At 34.0% G+C, this 14,106-nt stretch overlaps 1 protein-coding gene across 48 annotated transcripts; it reads right to left on the bottom strand.

Annotated features, from left to right (window-relative positions):
* LOC147382333 (dolichol-phosphate mannosyltransferase subunit 1-like) lies at window positions 1-12,593 on the bottom strand. 48 transcript variants are annotated; one of them, XR_015173348.1, is made up of 18 exons: window positions 12,332-12,578; window positions 10,981-11,032; window positions 10,804-10,870; window positions 10,559-10,610; window positions 10,354-10,439; window positions 6,058-6,149; window positions 4,734-4,839; window positions 4,299-4,398; window positions 4,192-4,225; window positions 4,032-4,108; window positions 3,519-3,637; window positions 1,729-1,936; window positions 1,437-1,567; window positions 1,205-1,295; window positions 874-937; window positions 585-761; window positions 274-476; window positions 1-197 (listed from the first exon to the last, which is right to left on the bottom strand). XR_015173348.1 is itself a non-coding variant. In XM_086427687.1 (10 exons), exons 6-10 carry the CDS (start codon window positions 5,581-5,583, stop codon window positions 2,619-2,621), a joined length of 399 nt encoding a protein of 132 aa, XP_086283813.1. In that variant the 5' UTR covers window positions 5,584-5,597; window positions 6,058-6,149; window positions 10,354-10,439; window positions 10,559-10,610; window positions 10,981-11,032; window positions 12,332-12,593; the 3' UTR covers window positions 1,944-2,618. The 48 variants fall into 48 exon arrangements, 6 of the variants coding, with proteins under 6 accessions (XP_086283813.1, XP_086283816.1, XP_086283817.1 ...); XR_015173370.1 differs by lacking the exons at window positions 4,734-4,839; window positions 10,804-10,870 and adding an exon at window positions 5,504-5,597 and having other exon boundaries at window positions 3,519-3,633; window positions 12,332-12,589; XR_015173358.1 differs by lacking the exon at window positions 10,804-10,870 and having other exon boundaries at window positions 1,219-1,270; window positions 12,332-12,588.
* Window positions 12,594-14,106: the final 1,513 nt, after the last annotated feature.

A 14,106-nucleotide genomic window follows, 5' to 3' on the forward strand; every position in this document is an offset into this window, starting at 1 on the left:
GATCAAAATAGAAAACATTGAAGTTTTCTATCACATTAAAGATACACAAAAAGAGTTACAATGAATTATAATTTACAAAATTACCAAGTACTTCACCATCAAAATTACAAAATGTCGGCATAATATTATTACAAACAAACCGCAATTGTCCCTCATTTGGAGATCCACTACCAATAGGGCTGCCATTCCCAGCATTCCTATGTACAAAATCATCTAGAAAATTTAATATTATGAAACCTTGAGTAAAATCCAAATTATGAATCACACGTGTACCTGTTCGATGAGATATCTTCAAGCATAATAGAGAACTCGAGCTTGTTTTGTGAGAGAGGACCAATAGTAAATAAATTTTTTTCTTCATCATATGCAAAGTCCTTTCTAGCAAGTTCAGTATCATATGTTTCATGAACTCTGTCGATCACTCTTCCAATACTTTCCCCATTAATGGGTCAACCATCATCGTAAAACAAGAAAACCTACTCCAATGAAGATGAAAGAACAAAACTATCATTAGGTGAGGGAATTATCAACTTTAGCATCAAAACAATCCAGAATAGAAGACATTGAGAAAGATAGATACATACACTATAGTGGAAAAAAATTGCCATCTCCATTAGTAGTATTAACTCTAAAATGATTGGTTAGCAATGAAATTGCTTGTCCCTTACGCCCATAATCAGATCTACTCATTGGGAAACATTTGGGCTTGGAAACCTTGATCACTGGCTTAGGGATGTGGGCCGGTTCAACTAACAAGGGAACTACATTTGGTGGAAGGGAATTTGTTAAAATTTTGAAATTAACCATGAAAATTTACTTTCTTTTTTTTTCTAGATATTATTATGGAAGGGAATTTGTTAAAGAAAAGATAACCTCAATGATTTGATCCAACTCAATGTTCAAAACTTGATTGAACTGGGATTCACAGATGCCATCCCTAGACACACAACACATTATTAATTAACAAATAAGAAAGATAAATAGAATAGCTAAAGATAGAAAACTCTATTGCTGACATTAAAGATCAAACAAGTGATAAGAAAATATTATACTAAATACGAATCTCAAGAACAACTTTGACTTTATTGTCATTTCTTGTTCTCATCCTTTACAAGAGCACATTATGAACTTACTTTGAAATATTTCACAAATGCCAAACAGAAAAGTTTAAAAAATAAATAAATAAATAAACAAATAAAAGTACCAGAAAATGATAACCTGGTCAGGCTTCCTTTTCCCTCAACTAGTACAGAAGTTCACCAACAGCTCCCTGAAGTTGAAAAAACTCGTGCACCCTTACATCAATCCATATAATAAAACTAAATTGTAGAGCATGATAAAAAATAATAATTTGAAGATGAAATCAACTGATTTTAAAAAGCTTTTGTTGTTAAAATTTGAGAAAAATAAGAGAAACTTATAAGAATTGTGCCTACCGAACTATGCCTTCATCCTTTGTATCAAAAACTTTCTTAAATAAAGAATCTATCATCTCAACCTTTGGTGATTGTGTCCTCACCGATGCTCTATAACGAGAAATCAGTGGCCAATTCCTTGAGCTGACGACCTAAGAATTTTTTCACAAATTGAAAATAGTACCAAAATGTGATAATAGTCAGGCAAATTCCATGTCTATGGAAATATAAACCGAACCATGAAAAAATACACAAAATTTACGAGCAAACTCAATAACAATAAGTAGCAGATGAGCAAGCCAATGTTCATTACCGCAGCAATAGATGGAACGTCAGACTGGCCCGGCGAGCTATGAGATACATCCATTCCAACAATAATGGTCAGAATCTTGGAAATCAGAGGTACAGAAAAGGATTTTTCAATGGCCAACAAGGAATTCAGCGCATAGTTTGTGCACATCGAAGCGAGCAGAGAAGTTAACAATAGCCCAACATTCAATCTTTGCTGGCTCCACCAGTTTCTATGCAAGTGCATGAATTCATTGTCAGTACAAACAATAGGAGAAAGTCAATCACTAGTCAAGAGTTGATGCTCCAACAATTTATGTCATGCCAGTTGCAGATCATTACAAAAAGGAGTTGCTTGCAGCATTGTTACAAATCAAAAGTGAGTTGTAACTTCATCAGTGATTGATAAGTAATACCTTCACATAACTTCGACTAAGAAAGTGAGTTGAGGTAAAGGAGAATATGAAATATTCAAGGTACCTTGACTAAACATATAGACTGAGGTAAAGTAGTAAAGGATCTTTGTGCTGCTCTTCTAAGGTGATTTCTAGCTACCCTACCTCGACCAATTTCCCATTGGGTTTAATCTTCTCACAATTCTTGTTTTTTTTTTTTTTTTTTTTTAATTTTATACACTAATCTATCTCTCTAGATTCTTTATTTACAAACAAGTTAACCAGTATATCCACTGCCCTATTAGTCTCCCTACATACATGGACAAAAGAAATGAGCAAAAAACATGTGACAATTCCCTTATGTGGATGATAATTCCTTTCTATTGCCAAGGTACCTGAAATAGACCATTGATGCAATTTATCACCGTTCTGGAATCTGAGGCCACTTCGATTTTGGAGCAGCCTTGCCTTAAGGTCATGAGCAGGTCTTCCTTGATTGGCTAGAACTCATGGTAACAGACTAAGGTCTCACACAAGCAGCAATAATAACAAGCAAATACCTATTCCTATCACTGATTATAGTGCCAAATCCCCCCTCCTCTAGCAGCTCCCATTTGCATGGGTTCCTCTATTAAGGAATGCAATGTTGTAATCAGAATCTTCCACTTAGAAGCCTTTGGTTCAAAAAATTTAGGCATATATCATTAACAATATACCCGAGTGTAAGTTCCACTTGGTTATGTCTTCTCATAAACCATCTACATCATTCACACCATAAGTGATATACGAATGTACAAAAGTTAGCTTTCTTTATGCCATTAATCAGAGACTGCTCCCTTTAAATCTCTTAACAGTCCCACCTATTCTTGAGAAGAGGTATGTTAAAGAAATTGTTGTACCAAACATATAGATCATTATCTGTGTTTGCCAACATTGGTTTTGAATTAGTCGCCAAAGGACATACCATCTATATTCCAGGCATGGTTATTAAGTTTATTGTAATTCCCAACTAGCTAAAAACTGATTTGGCTACTTTTTAATCTGGGAATTGTAGAAAACTAACCACCTATGGTACTAATACTTAGCTTTCTTATCTAAATCTGGAAAATTCAATGATATTAAACGTCATAGAATAGGGGAACAACTAGCCAAAGCTTAGATGAGATTTCTTAAGCTTTTGTATGTCATTTCTGGAAATATTATTGTACCTACCAGCATTGGTAATATCTGTGAGGTTTTGGTGGGACAATTATTAGGTGGTCATCAAGCTAATGTTCTTACAAGAGAACATTAAAACAGGCACAACAGAAATTGTAAGCCAGACGTTGAGGAAATTGAAGCCTATAACATTAATGATTTTTTAAAATCAAACGAATCCTTAACAAAATAAATGTGGGGGGCCTTGGGCTGTTATGCTTGCCTGCATATCTGTAAGGTAAGAAACCTTTCTCCCACGGTGTTGTTCGTGGGAGAATAAGGGGATTTTAGACACAGCTTTACCATCTTCAGCTGATAGATTCTCCATATTCATGTACCTACCTAGCAGCAACAGCAAGCCAACAAGTCAAAGAACATGTCCAATAGGCAAGAGCCATAAACTAACATATTCTTCATACAGAAGCCTCAATACTTGTAGCTTAGTTATGCCTAAGCATTAATATTTGTAGCTTTTTGGATAACTTTTTCTCTTCTCATCAGCTCCTTGGGTAGTTTATGATATTGGATAATTAATATAATACTTTTCAGATCCATCATTTAGGCTGATCGATCTCTCTTCACAAAATTTAAAGCATCTCTGCACTACATCCTTTATCATACTTGACAAGTGTACCAGCATCAAGGTATCATAGGCTATATCTACTACTGTAAAGTTCATAGTATGCTACCAGAACAAAACCATGTAATGATCCTAAATCCTATCAAATACACTTACATGGTGGGATAGATTAGCATCCATGATAACAATAAAATTTCCAGATGCATGCTTCAGCCCATGAGAGTAAGCGGTGCCTAAAATAAATTTGGGATCGTATATTAGTCCCTAATTGTTTATGTTAAACAGAAAAAAAAAAAAAAACAGAGGATAGATATACCTAAACCGAGCTTCTTTGGTCTAGCTCTTAATAGCTACATTATTGAGAGCAAAACCATGGGTGGTCATCACAAAGCCTGAATAAACCAGCCCAAGTATAAGACTTACTATGTGATCTTCTCCATACAGTTGCTGCAACTGTTTTACAACTTCTTGAGTACCATCAGGACTCCCATCATCCACAACAATAATTTCAAAATCAATATCCCTAAACCAAGCACAGGAAGGGGTGTCTACTTCGGTTTCGGGTAGTTTTATGGACAGCAAATATTGTTTACACTAGTAAAAAAAAAATTGCATCTCTTTTAAACATGCATGCAGAACAAAAGTATGAGCTAAGGGAGAGATGCATTGAGAAAGAGCTGCTTACCTGCCAACAACTCTACATGAATACATCTGACTCATCAGACCATATTCTATAATCATTGTAAATACTACTAAGGTATACCTAAGAGTGATGTACATGGGAATGTTTACCGCACATACAAAAAGATGTGAACGACCAAATGTCTCGGTGCATAAAAAAAAGATGGATATACGTACTCTGCAAACAAATGTGTCTCTAAGCTGTTAACAACCTCTTACGGTGTGGTGCCCCAAGCTCAGAATCTAAGGTTCTTGTGTCTGATGCCCCCTCAATGTAGCTTACCTACCAAAACAAAGTGTGCATGATAAGAATCAAGTGATCCTCTGTCTATATGAGCATTAGCAGTAGTATCCAATCCAACTAAGCACATTAATGGTGGTAACGTGCCTCATAACATGATAGAACATAGAACAAGGACAAGTTGCCTTCAGTGTGAAACCTTGGGACCATATTAGTCGAGGAATGGCACAAACTCATTTTTAGATCGACACCATTCTTTCTAACCCTTCATATATCTTCCTTCAACCTCTTCAAGGACTTGTAATTATGCTTTCTATATTTTAAGTGCAAATAATGAAAATTATGATGGCCCATTCTCCACTTCAACCTCCCTTTCTCCCACTAAGCAAAATAGTCTCTAAATTCCCTATATTAGGCAATGCCAACCAACATAAATTTGTAATTCCCAGCACTCCCTCCTCTATCTCGACTTTGAAAATTCCAAAATAAAGCTAAAATAACAGGGAGGATGAAAGATTGGTAATCACAATAGCCTCAAAAGTTGTAGGTGATCAAAGTGAAAGACGAAATTAGTGATCTCAAACTTATATATTCCAAGAAAACAGCAGAATCAAGCCCAACATGATTAATGATCTCAAACTTATATATACAGAGAGCTTGAGGCATAGTTGAGATAAGTCTTGAAATTGAGATTGACGAATCTTACCACAAGATTACCATGAAATGAGCGTTTTGGGCATTTTTTGGAGTCAACAATTTACCATTTGAGGAAGTAAATTCTATCATTGAGAGATCATAGTCTTATAAAAGTGAAAGCAAACAATAAAGTAAAGACACTCGGTATGTTTATGAAGACTGATACCTATGTCTTCTAGAGACGCCATTATAGAATTCAGAAAGAAAACATTAAAACTGAGATAAGGGACAAAGTTGAGTCCTACTTCTGATTCAAATGGAATGAACCACTGCTTGAGTTTGGGAATTAAATTTGGTATCCAACTAATTTTCTTGGATTGAATATTGGTCAAAGTCCAACTTACCCATTTTTCATATAGTGATAAAAAAATAAAAACAAATAGTACTAAAACAAATAGATCATCATTTTGATTTCAAAAATAATTAAGCCATTGAGAAGTTAATCAGTGATATTAAAAGTGTGACTTGGTTTAAAAGTTCTATAAAATAGGACAGACAAGTGCTAGTGTTTTCTGCCCTTCAAGAAATAAATTATCAATGAGACTTAGATTAAACAAAAATTACCTCATAATTGGAAAAGAAACTGGGGTATAGACCAGCCCAGATGGGAGGGTGCTCAGATGTCATTATTAGGCCATGGGGGAGTTCACCACCCACTGTAGTTATTTCAATGACACAATAAGCGACCTTTTCCAATGTAACATCAACTAGCATGTGAAGGAAGAACTAAACCAAGTTAACATTCAATATACAAAAGTTACTTACTCAAAATCCACAACTTAAAAAATTGATTTTTTTTACACCTAAACTCAATATGCATTTATGACTCTTTTCAAGCATCTCAGGTGAAACTTCACCAGCAAAACATTGGGAGTATGATTGCATTCTAACTCAAAGTTAACATTCATTTGTTTTGTGATTAGATGTGATCTAACAAGTATGATTAGAAGCCAACTGCTCCATTAGTAAGGAGAATATCAACTTTATCAAATAACAATTTCAACATACATGATGATTTTTGGTGGACTGCTAGTCTTTTATATTCTAAAAATAAAAAATAATGTGAGATGTTGGATGGTTTTGATCATATAAGCAGGACGATCTAGCATAGAACTAGCTTTTGAATCAGGCTTAAGCATGTTCATAAGTAACCAAGAGCTGCTCTAAACTAAGGATGGTGGTCAACATCAAGTACCACAAAGGAAGTATTGTGCCTAAATTATTTCTACCATGTATAACCCACATGGACACACACACACACACACACACACACACACACACAAACAAACACAAACACATTCTGAAAGGAGAGGTGGCCTCAAAGCTTGGGGTGATATTCTGAACCAAGACTAGCATCTCCATGAGAAGTTGGTCCAAGGACAAAAAGTAAAAAAAAAACAAAAAACAAAAACGCATACCGAAGACAGCGGCTATTGCATTTCGTGAAGAAGGCAGCAAACCCATTTACAATGCTTTGAATAGCATGGAAAACTTGCAAACAACAAGTACAGTTAATTTGAGACTCAGAGAAAAATAACAAAGTGAATTCTTAATGATCATTGATGAGATATTCTTTGGATTGAAGACATATTTTTGAGATCAACAGGTTCACTACCTCTTTATTCAAAGACGAGTATCTTGAGCAGCATTGTTTCTTATTATACAGAGGTGACTATGAAATCAGATTTTTTTTTAAAATCCCAAATTACTTCATAAGCACAGAACAAACCATCAAAACATGATATTTTTAATTTTTTTCCTTCTTTTTTGTTCTTCCAATCGTCTTCCTGATCTATGCCTCTAATTACACATCTCACTTCAAATTAACAACCTTCCAATCGAAATCTTGGGTAATTTTTTTAGTGGTTCTTATTTCTCTGTAAGCAGGTGAAATTATCAAAAATCCATGAAAATAACTTTCAAATGGAATATCAAATCATTTAGAAAAATGGTTTTTAACAATTAAGAACACGAAATCGAATTGAAAGAAAGAGATTTTAAGGAATCAAAACTAGAGACAAAGACAAAACTTATTGGGTTTATTGGTAGAAGAAAAGGCCTGCAATTGCACCAATATAAATAGGTTTGCCTTCAAGAAAAGAACAAGAGTTGAAGAAATCTACAAACCTATCTTCGTCTTCATCAAGCTCCAACGATAAAAGACAACCTTGCACTTTAAAATCGAAGATGGGAGAAATCAGTTTAAAATCGAAGAATTGAAGATGACAGATTAATTAACAGTTGAACATTTAGGGAAATTGAAGATTAGAGATGATTTACGATCCAAGAAAAGCTCAAAACATCTGCAATGAAGATCGAGCTTCGTTAGGGTTTGAGAGATTGAGAATATTGTTAGGGTTTTAGAAATCGGAACCGAGATGAAGATGAAGCTTCGTTATAGATTTGATTTGCTAGCTAATTTGCAATCGATTTTTTAGAGAAACCCAATAGAAGTCGATTTACAAATGAATATGTGTGTTCCGTCTGTTCGTGCCTGTTGGAATGATTGACCTAAGAGGTTTCTCTCAAGATTTACGCTCTGTTTGGATTGAGATAAGGGAAGAAAAACTCATTAGAGAAGGGAAAGGAAGAGAAGAGAAGAATAATTTCTCTTCACCCTATTTGGATTGAAAGAAAAGAGAAGAGAAAGAGACAAGTTTCTCCTGTTTGGTTAGAATTCATAAGAGAAGAGAAGAGAAACTATTCTTTTCAAATGACTATTAGACCCTTCATAGTCTAAAGAACCAAATTCTACTTGTACAATGATACAAAATATAAATCATTAAACTCATCTGACCTTCTTTGTTCTAAGAAATGTCTTAAAAATTGGATCGGTTGGGTTAAATTGTTCGAATCCAAAAATGTAATATTAAGTAGATATTTTTTATTTCTTTCTAAAATAATGTAACTTCAACTTCAAAAACACGATCCAATGCCATAGGATATAATTTACAAGATTTTAATAAACTTAAAAAAAAAAAAATTCATCGTTGGATTTGGATTTGGATTTGAATTTAAGAATTTAGTGATCATCCATTTTCAAATCATGGATCAAGCCTAAAATAAAAATATTTTTTATTTTTATTTAAGTACGGTCTAACTCAAGTTAAACATGAATTTTAGAGAGTCGTAGTACTATTTTTCCAATGTGACCATCAATTTTCTTTATTAATTAAAATATTTCTAAGTGTGATTATTTTCCATTAGTTTATAAAAGAATACCTTATGCGAGGGTGTTAAGTTGTTCAATAAATAAGATGCCATGGTTTAAAATGAGTCGTGCTAGGGTGACACAAAGGGGAACACAAGAGTGACACAATGACGTGGTGGCTCGCACATAACCATAGATGTTTTTCCATGAGATACAAATAAAAAGCATCTACGGTTATGTACGCACCATCACATTATTTGTGTCACCCAGGTCCCTGTGTGTGTCACTCCATCATTAGTTACAATATTGTATCGATTGAATGTTTCCGTTAATGAAAAAACAGATTGGATACAAATTGATACATTCTACTACAAACCTAATACATTCTTGAAACATGCAATGTTTCGAGGTCAATGTTTCATATCACTTGGAGATGATACCAATACGTATCAACCGATACATTCTCATATTTTAAACCATAATTGTAACAACCAACCATGGTATCAATTATGAAGATACTCCTCTTATTGTTCATGAGGTCATTAAAATTCAATCTTCCTATATTAGAACGCCACGTGTCTAATCTTTCCATTGTCTGCTTCAATGACTAATTTTGCAAACCCCTTTATTGTTTTCAAACTAATTACGTAACCCTTTGACTAGAGACTACTGATTTATTCAAAATCATTAAAAATACCCTGTTCATCAGCCTGATTTTTTTTTAATTGGTACCACACCAATTAATATAAATAAACCCAAAAAGCTGTTATGTTATTTAAATCTATAATAAAAATCTCATACATATTCTCCTTTAGTTCTTCGCTACACTACTTGAAACTCCTCATCAAACACCCCCATTGATGTTGTCGATAATTCACAAGGGACTTGTCTTTCTCTCTACACACACAATGACTAAATCAATTTTTGATTGTAACCAAAGCAACAACAACAATCTCAGAGTATATAAATCAAAGCATTAAAGGTATTGATCTGTGGGTTATCAATTTGTACTTGCCAAACATATACATTCAAATGAAGAAAGAATATTACATGGTTTTCTGTCCAATTTAAAATAGAAAAAAGCTACATAATTTGGTCTCGTGCCCATCGGAATCTTCTTCAGACTAAAACACAAACAATAGAGATGCATAGGTCCTGTTCTGACGGGAATCTTTCTGTTAGTAGACACAATATCATCTTTCCACCACATACTATGTATCTTTCCTAACTTTCCACCATGTCGATCTTAATATCATCTTTACTGAGCTCAATTTGTTAAACATGACACTTATTGACAGCCCAGCACCTTAAGCTTTGTTGGTGTTACAACCATCCAATAAATTTTCCCTTTTAGTTTCATGATATAGATAATATTAAGGAAACCAAGACATTATAAATATTGTTCAAACAATTTATTTTTATAAATGGACTGTGTTTAATGTGTAAGTTGGCACAAAGATTGACATCCACCAGTCCAATTTCATTCTGAAAAATAAAAATAAAAATAAAAAATAACCATTTTTGTCCCTTGCATGCACATAGACTCTCTTCTAGCCTCAAATGCACCAACTTTCTCACATGTGTCTGAAATTAAGAATATCCAATCAAGTAAGTGGTGATACAAGTTTGACACAATAATTAAGTTCTAATAACAGGCTAGTTTGATAAAAACAGCGTTGATTAAGAGGCACACAAGTGGCAAAAGTTACCTAAACAACATCATTCCTTGTTCAAGACTTTGTGAACTTTGATAAATGGATCATCGCAGCTTGGAACTGCAGCTAACAAGGCCTCCCTATTTTTGAGAAAGCAAATGAGCACTCACATTAATATTAGAGTATGGAATTCTCATTAAATGTTGAAGGTGCATGAGCAAAAACAACAATTGTGAAAGAGTCGCACAATATTGCTCACCTGTTTTCAAAATTTTCTAGTAAATCATGTCGCAGATTGTCACCTTCGGTATCTGTATATTGGAGAAGGACCAAAGAGAAAAATGATTGATGGACAAAATAATATAAAGAGAACAAATCTATTTTATGTGCAACAGAAGCAAAAAAATTAATCCTAAAAATTGCATGGACAAAAGAATACAACGAAGAAAAAAAAAACAGAGTTTAGATGTTTCACATGAAGGAAGCATTGAATATTTAGCAAACCTGACGGTTCTCAAGCTATTGTTTCAGTTTCTATGATTACATATGCAAGTCATCAAGAAGGAACACACTATGTTCATGCAATTGAAGGAGGCACATTCTTATTAAAAGTTGGCCCTTAAATAATATGAGATTCACAGTTCACATGGATAATATACAACAGGGTTGCCAAACACCTACTCGAAGAGCGGGCTCAATACTCTCAAGATTGGCAGCTTGAAGTTGCCCAAACCTATCATGAACAAGCAAAATCCAAACCATTAGAACAATAATAATAGAACAAAAAAGTGAGAATTGAAACTAACAATCACAGTAACGACCGAAATAAAATTTAAATAGCTAGTATTGAAGAAAGAAATTTCCCATACCTATGTAACTCTATGATAGTGGGATAACCAAGGATTAGAAACCAAGATGATATCAACACATAATTTTAAATTTGATATACTAATCTCATAGTATATTGATATGGTCTTTTTAAAGCTTTATTGTTGCTAGGACTGCGTGGTATAGTTCAACAACTATACTAATCAAACTACTAGGTCTACATACATGCATATATAGATACAGTATGAGTAGTCTAGGTTTACAAAAAAAAATAAGAATAAGAATCCCTAAACAAAGGAGTTGGGATCCCACCCGGACGGGGACAAGAGCAGCTCATATTATAATGTAGTAAATTGTCTTTGTAGCTGCTTTAATAAAAGACTTGGAAGGAGTGTTTGATCATCTATTTTAGTATATTTGCCAATTTTCTTGTACTTATATGAGCATTTGCCTTTGGATTCTTTTGAGAGTATGTATTACCACCAACTTTCTTATAATACCAAACAATGAATTAAACAGTCTAGGGTGAGGATAACCATTCCATTTTGTTAATTATTGCACTCCATTCCATTCCATTTCTTCTCCAAAGAAACTCCCCAATTTAGGTTTCTAAAGTAAAAAGTAACTCAGGCTTTAAAACTTAAAAAGTGTTATATTCAAGTGATCAATGAAGAAACCAAACGTTGATAGATTATTATTGAAGTTTCTCTCTTTAATTTCCTTTTCCCTTTCGTGTTTGAACCTTTTTATTTTGGTGTGTATATCCTTATTATACATTAGTTTAGCTTTCCATGAGTTTGATTAGTTTATAACAGAAACACTTGCATTGTTTTACAAATGAACTCAGATCCTCTAATCCTGCACACTGCATCAATCACATTCCCTGCAATCACTACAGTAGCCTAAGGGCCATCTGAATGTACAAGGACATCTGTAATACTTCCAGTAATTCTTCTTAAATTAAATTAGAAAATTCTTTATTGGAGCAAGCAAAGGATTTCAAACTAAGAAAACATGAGAGCCAAATCCTAGATCACCTCAACTGGTACAGAAACACACAAATCTAAATAAAATGACTAAATTTCAAAACTTTCAAGAGCAAATGCAGCAAACCACACCATCAAAATGGGGAGAGAAAAAAAAATCATACTATTGGTTTTTTGAAAAAAATTAGAAGAATGACAGAGATAAAGAGAGAGAATACCTCAGGCCGTCTCCTAATCGAGGTCGTCTCCTAGTCGAAGTCGTCTGCTACTCGAGGTAGCCGCCTTCGTCCCTTCTCTCCTTCGTCTCCTTCGTAAGCATGTGTAGGGTCTGCAATTTGATTGGGTTTTATTACTTGGGTGTAAGTAATAACAGATGGCCTGCCAATATCAATTATTTTTGAAAATTTTAAAAAGATTGAGGACAAATTTGGAATGTAAAATTTGTTCTCTTCTCTTCCCTTCTCATCTCTCCACTTTTGAAGATAACAAATTTTTGGGTTTTTTCCCTTCTCTTCCCTCCATTTTTCTTCTCTTCTCTCCCCATTTAACAATCCAAACAGGATAAAAGGAAGAGAAAATTACATATTTTCTCTTTCTTTCCCTTCTCTTCTCTCAATCCAAACAGAGGGTTAGGCAATTTGCGGAGTCTGAACTCTGAAGAGTGAAGACATTTGGATCTAGAAGAGTCTTTAATTATCATGGTTTCAAAGCTCGTCTCGTTCATGGACGAGTCAACTCGTTAAACACTCAATAAGCCATTTAACTCATTTTACAATTATTTATTCATATATATATATATATATATAGGGTCCCTTTCAGCAACAAACATTTTGACAAACATTTTTCAAAACATGGGCTAGAGGTCTTGGAATGGGTTGATTTTTGGTGAGAATGATCTCTACGGTGAGGAGATCATCCTCACCAAAAATCAGCCCATTCCAAAACTTCTAGCCCCATATTTACAAGTTGAAAAATCGAGGACCGTCCATTTTTTATAAACCATTTTTGATAGGTTAGAAGTTTTGGAATGAGCTGATTTTTGGTGATGATGATCTCCTCACCGTAGAGATCATCCTCACCAAAAATCAGCCCATTCCAAAACCTCTAACCCATATTTTGAAAAATGTTTTGCCAAAATGTTTGTCAAAATGTTTGTTGCTGAACATTTCCCATATATATATATATATATATATATATATATATATATATATATATATATATGGGAGCGGTTCGGCAGCCCTAAAGTTTGCCAAGTTTGGTGCCAAACATTTTTTGTAAATCACTTTTGATGGGGTTAGAAATTTTGGAATAGGCTGATTTTTTGTGAGGATGATCTCTATGGTGAAGAGATCATCCTCACAAAAAAGCAGCTCATTTTGAACCTTCTAACCCTAGTTTACAAGTTGAAGAATCATGGACCGTCCAATTTTTGTAAATCACTTTTGATGGGGTTAAAAGTTTTGGAATATGCTAATTTTTGGTGAGGATGATCTCCTCATCATAGAGATCATCCTCACAAAAAATCAGCTCATTCAAAAGCTTCTAACCCATATTTTGAAAAATGTTTGGCACCAAACTTGGCAAACTTTAGGGCTGCTGAACCGTCCCCTATATATATATATATATGGGGACGGTTCAGCAGTCCTAAAGTTTGCCAAGTTTGGTGCCAAACATTTTTCAAAATATGGGTTAGACGCTTTGGAATGAGCTAATTTTTTGTGAGGATGATCTCTGTGATAAAGAGATCATCCTCACCAAAAATCAGCCTATTCCAAAACTTCTAACCCCATCAAAAGTGATTTACAAAAAATGTTTGGCACAAAACTTGGCAAACTTTAGGGTTGCCGAACCGCTCCATATATATATATATATATGTGGTTAATTATTAAAATCATATTTTATTTAGATAATATTTAAAATTTAAAAAAATTATTATTTTAATTAAAATATACAAAATCCTAATTGACTCGGATGAATTTTACTGATCAGACGA

Source organism: Akebia trifoliata, chromosome 16 (assembly GCF_017979445.1).
Source record: "Akebia trifoliata isolate Shusen 1 chromosome 16, ASM1797944v1, whole genome shotgun sequence".
Taxonomy (NCBI): Eukaryota; Viridiplantae; Streptophyta; class Magnoliopsida; order Ranunculales; family Lardizabalaceae; genus Akebia; species Akebia trifoliata.

Bases quoted from the DNA above. Each gene is read 5' to 3' on its own strand.
- LOC147382333 (XM_086427687.1), bottom strand. From the start codon at position 5,583: ATGATAGAATTTACTTCCTCAAATGGTAAATTGTTGACTCCAAAAAAT. The intron at 4,109-4,191 runs GTATATCTATCC...AATTTATTTTAG, and splicing joins ACCAAAGAAGCTCGGTTTAG to GCACCGCTTACTCTCATGGG. The intron at 2,727-4,031 runs GTAAGTGTATTT...ATTCCTTAATAG, and splicing joins ATGCTAATCTATCCCACCAT to AGGAACCCATGCAAATGGGA.